Source organism: Pollicipes pollicipes, unplaced genomic scaffold (genome assembly GCF_011947565.3).
Source record: "Pollicipes pollicipes isolate AB1234 unplaced genomic scaffold, Ppol_2.1 Scaffold_3447;HRSCAF=4054_pilon_pilon_pilon, whole genome shotgun sequence".
NCBI lineage: Eukaryota > Metazoa > Arthropoda > Thecostraca > Pollicipedomorpha > Pollicipedidae > Pollicipes > Pollicipes pollicipes.
In genome coordinates, this window is record NW_023596297.1 from 38578133 (window position 1) to 38582198 (window position 4066).

The 4066-nt window shown below is 42.8% G+C and overlaps 1 protein-coding gene across 1 annotated transcript in view; it reads right to left on the reverse strand.

The window, feature by feature from the left end:
* Positions 1–3477, reverse strand: part of RNASEK (Ribonuclease kappa) — a 5330-nt gene extending 1853 nt beyond the window's left edge. Inside the window, exons 1-3 of the mRNA XM_037213990.1 lie at positions 3353–3477; positions 1515–1650; positions 1244–1363 (exon numbers count right to left, since the gene is read on the reverse strand). Coding sequence (XP_037069885.1) covers positions 1244–1363; positions 1515–1583 — 189 coding nt within the window. The 5' untranslated portion in view covers positions 1584–1650; positions 3353–3477. The remainder of the gene's footprint in view (positions 1–1243; positions 1364–1514; positions 1651–3352) is intronic.
* Between the last annotated feature and the right edge of the window lie 589 nt (positions 3478–4066).

Here is a 4066-nt window from a genome sequence, read left to right on the forward strand (position 1 = left end):
CGTTGTATTGCTTATTCGAACCATAACATTCCACCATTGGGTCAGATTGAGGGCCCTACGCTGATTCCAGCCCGCTAACACTTCGGACCTGACCATGGACGAGGGCCGAAAATCTGTTTACAACTTAATGTCCCGTTTCCAAGGTTCGCCATATATATATATATATATATATATATATATATATATATATATATATATTCGGGCCACTTGCACTGCGTCATGACCACGAGCATAGCCGTCCAGTCAAAGCTATCTTTCACGGACAGACGAGGAGCAATTCTGCTAACGTAGGCTTTAACAACGTTTCATGGCATTTTACATGGAGTGTGGAAACTGGGGCCATGACGCGATACGTGGGAGTGCAGATTCCGTCTGCAATGACCCTGTACGATTCCGTCCGAAATCACCCCTTACACAAGATGATGAGCTGGTTTACGACTGTAGCTAAGATTCCCTAAGGGGGCGGCACAGCGTGGCACGCCAGTTACTCAATAACCCATATATAAGATGCAAAATATTATGCACTGACTCGGATCATCCAATGAAGCGAAGAGCTAAGCAGGCCCCAGGGCGTTTTGGTCCTCCCACGAACTACACAACGCACTCCCTTACAGCAAGCCAGCGGCTACAGTGGTCACATCAGCATACAAAGTTTGAGTCGGTTCGGTTGAGGCTGGGCCAGTTCAAGTTGGTCCAAGTTGGGCCCGTTTGAGTCGGTTAGGACCGGACCCAATTCGGGTCGCCCCGAGGCAGTCCAGGATTGGTTCGGATTGAAACTGGCCAAGACAGGCTGATGGCCAAAATAGGATACAACATGGAATGAAAACTGATGGAATAGAAAATGCTGAATGCATCATCTAATCGTTTTTTTGTTTTCTCCTTATAAGGTCAACCTGTATGTCTGTAAAATTCCAACATCTGGTCATTTTTTTTATTTTGGTTGCTACCCTTCATGCTTTGCATTCTGTCCCTCTTTTTGCTGTGAATTTCTCACCTTTTTCTTTGCCACCCTTCAATGCAACTGTATCCCATAAGATAGCCCATCCTTTATTACTGGTGATCATCTAAGCTTTGCATGTTTCCTGAGGACTTCAGCATTTCAATTCAGAGGTAGGGTGGATGGTCATGAAGGTAAGGACTGAATCTGCGCTCTCAATTGTCTAAGAGTGCAAACAGAGGTGCTGCAGCCACTTAACTACATGCAACTACAGCCACTTAACTGTAACTGTGACCAAATACTCACATTTTTGTAAGCTTTGTCAGCATCTGAGTACAGCTCTTCAGCAGTATCATAGTGTTCTTCCAGACCAAGATCTTCAATAAGGCCAACACTATTCCACATGAACAGGCCACCCATGATGGACTGAAAACAGGAGTGTGGATTAAGAAACAGGCAAATGTAGTCAACAGGAAGGTACAGAGCGTGCTTTCATATTTGTGACAAATAAAAGTTTTACCTTGATCATTGAATAAATCTGACAAGGGCATGCCCACAAAACACCAGTGTAACTCACCAGCTGGATGATGCCCCATACACTGACAATCAACCCGCATAGTGAGAGCTTCGGTCCACACAGAGCCATGGCCGTTCTCTTCAATGGGAAGAAAATTTATATGCGCGACCTATGGCCGTCCCTGCTGATGGAACACCTGAAACATAAAATATCACATGTGGCATGGTAAGAGTGAAAATGAGGCCTAACAATATCTCACATCAGCCCAGATGAATGTATGGATCACAAGTGTGCATATCAGATGCAATAGGATCCATCCATCACAAAACCCAAGTTCTAGATCCTGGGATTAACCTTGGAGATATAGACATATGTTGGCACATTTGATCTGTCTTTTAGTTTCCCTACAGGGTCGTGTCATTCCATCACATTGCAGTGGCATTGTCAGAATTTCTCAGAATCCCTGCAGGGTTATGTTCCATGCACAACCTTTGTCAGTCTCCATGCAAAATCTTTGTCTGCTTTCATGCAAAATATTTGTCAGTTGCCTGCATGGTCTTTTACACAACCCTCATCACAAAACATTCCTCAGAGCTGAGATGTATCAGAGGGCCTTGGACACTTCAGACAACATGCTCATAAAAAATCCAGATGACATTTTGAGAGTGCCTGAAACCACAACTGAAAGATTCTTTATGATAGGATATCAAATGTACAAGAGCATCAATAAAGCTTGTGAATAACTTCCTCTGCCTGATTTTTACCCACAAATAACTATGATGCACAAATACATGCAGGCATATACACTCACCCCATGCTGACAGAGTTCCAGACCATTAAGAGTGTATGCTAAATATTGACATAGTAAAATGCTGGACTGGGGAAGCTACCTCACTTCATTAGGACTGAACTGGGGAAGCTACCAGCCAGTAGCCTCACTCACTACCTCATAGTGGCTAAATTTTGAATTTATATCCATTTGTTTTTTTCTACATTGGTTACATGCATTAAACTTAACATTATCACTTTCTGTTTATATCTTATCTGATTTACTTTTGCATATTTAATTAATTACTTGTATAACTTTTAAACTGGTGTAAATTGCCCCCAACAGCTTTCTTAGGTATTTTCTGAATTAAGGAGGGTATGTGGTATGTGCTCATTGCAGCCCCTGATCCACTGTGATTGATGAGATACATATTTGATTTCTAAACCATTCTTTTTTGCCATTTTACCAACCATTTCTATCACTGCACAAGGAGCCCAGACTGCCAAAATTATATGCTATGCACACTTAACATGTCAGGTGCAGCTGCAAAATTAATGTACCATTTTCAGTACATGCACATCAGAAATCCAAGCATTAGAAGTTTGGTGGAAAATCTGCACTAACTTTAACATGAAGAAAATCAACATTTCAAGGAATTGTAATGTTGCAAAGATTATCAGGCGCAGCTACTCAAAGATTCGTTTCACAAAATGTGAAAAATTGGTGCAATCTATCCTGGCCTGAAAAAGGCACATGCAAGCACAAGGTTCAAGGCATCAATGCTGTGCAGGTTCCAATGCCACAAATGGATTTTTGCAGACTGGCAAGGAACCATATTGTGCAGGGAGTTCAACAGAGTTGAACAAAATCAAAGTTGAAAAGGGTATGACCACATGACCACATGTCAAACATGGCTCCCTGGAGACTGTTAAAAACATAGTTACATCCAAGCAACGTAAGCAAGCATTACAGCACTGCATCTGACTTCCTCGCAGCAGTAAAAGAATGTGCTCAAGACCATGACAGAATTGAGGGGGATCCTACCCACCTGGTAGGACATAGTCTCAGCAACCAAGCGGCTCTATGGATCCCCACCCAATTACTGTGTAATCCTGATCGCGCAACGTACCTGCACACGCAACCCGATCGCCTTCCAGAGAGTTTATTAATGTGCGCACCAATGGGCACCTCAGCCAAACCTTATCCACATCGAAGTACTCCGCGAGTTCCCTTCGATGAAGTGCGCAACCTTAGTGATTATGGCAGCACTGAGCCCAAAATCATATGACTGGGTCGGGGTCCAAACTAGAGGATTTCCTCCGCTCCCTATAATTTCTCCATTCGACTCGTGAGTACATCTACGCAGAACAGCTCCTCTGTTTAAATCCACTACGAAGCGGATTTACAGAAAATGTCACTCTTGCGTAAATCGACTCAGATCTGCGTTGATCTACACATAAACGCACTGTTGTGTAGATCCATTTGTGAGTAGATCTGCACAAGCGTGGTTCAGGAGTAGGGGAAAGCGGGGCAAGACGGACACCTTAAAGGCTTTTTAATGTGGAAAGTTCATAAGTCTGTCCAGAAAGTATTTAGCACGTGGATATTGAAGGCTGGTCAGTTGTCTATCTCTTATAAAAGCGCTGGTTTGATATATCTTCATGTAAAAGTGTGATCCTCCTAAATAGCATGCAATGTTTTTTTCCTCATAGTGCCCCTGGGTTGGGGCAAAACGAAGCAGTATTCGGGGTAAAACGGGCAAGTGATGAGATCGAATAAGCGAAATTAGTATTTTCAAAGTATCATTTTTTTAATGAAACTGCATCATTAAAAGCACTGCTCG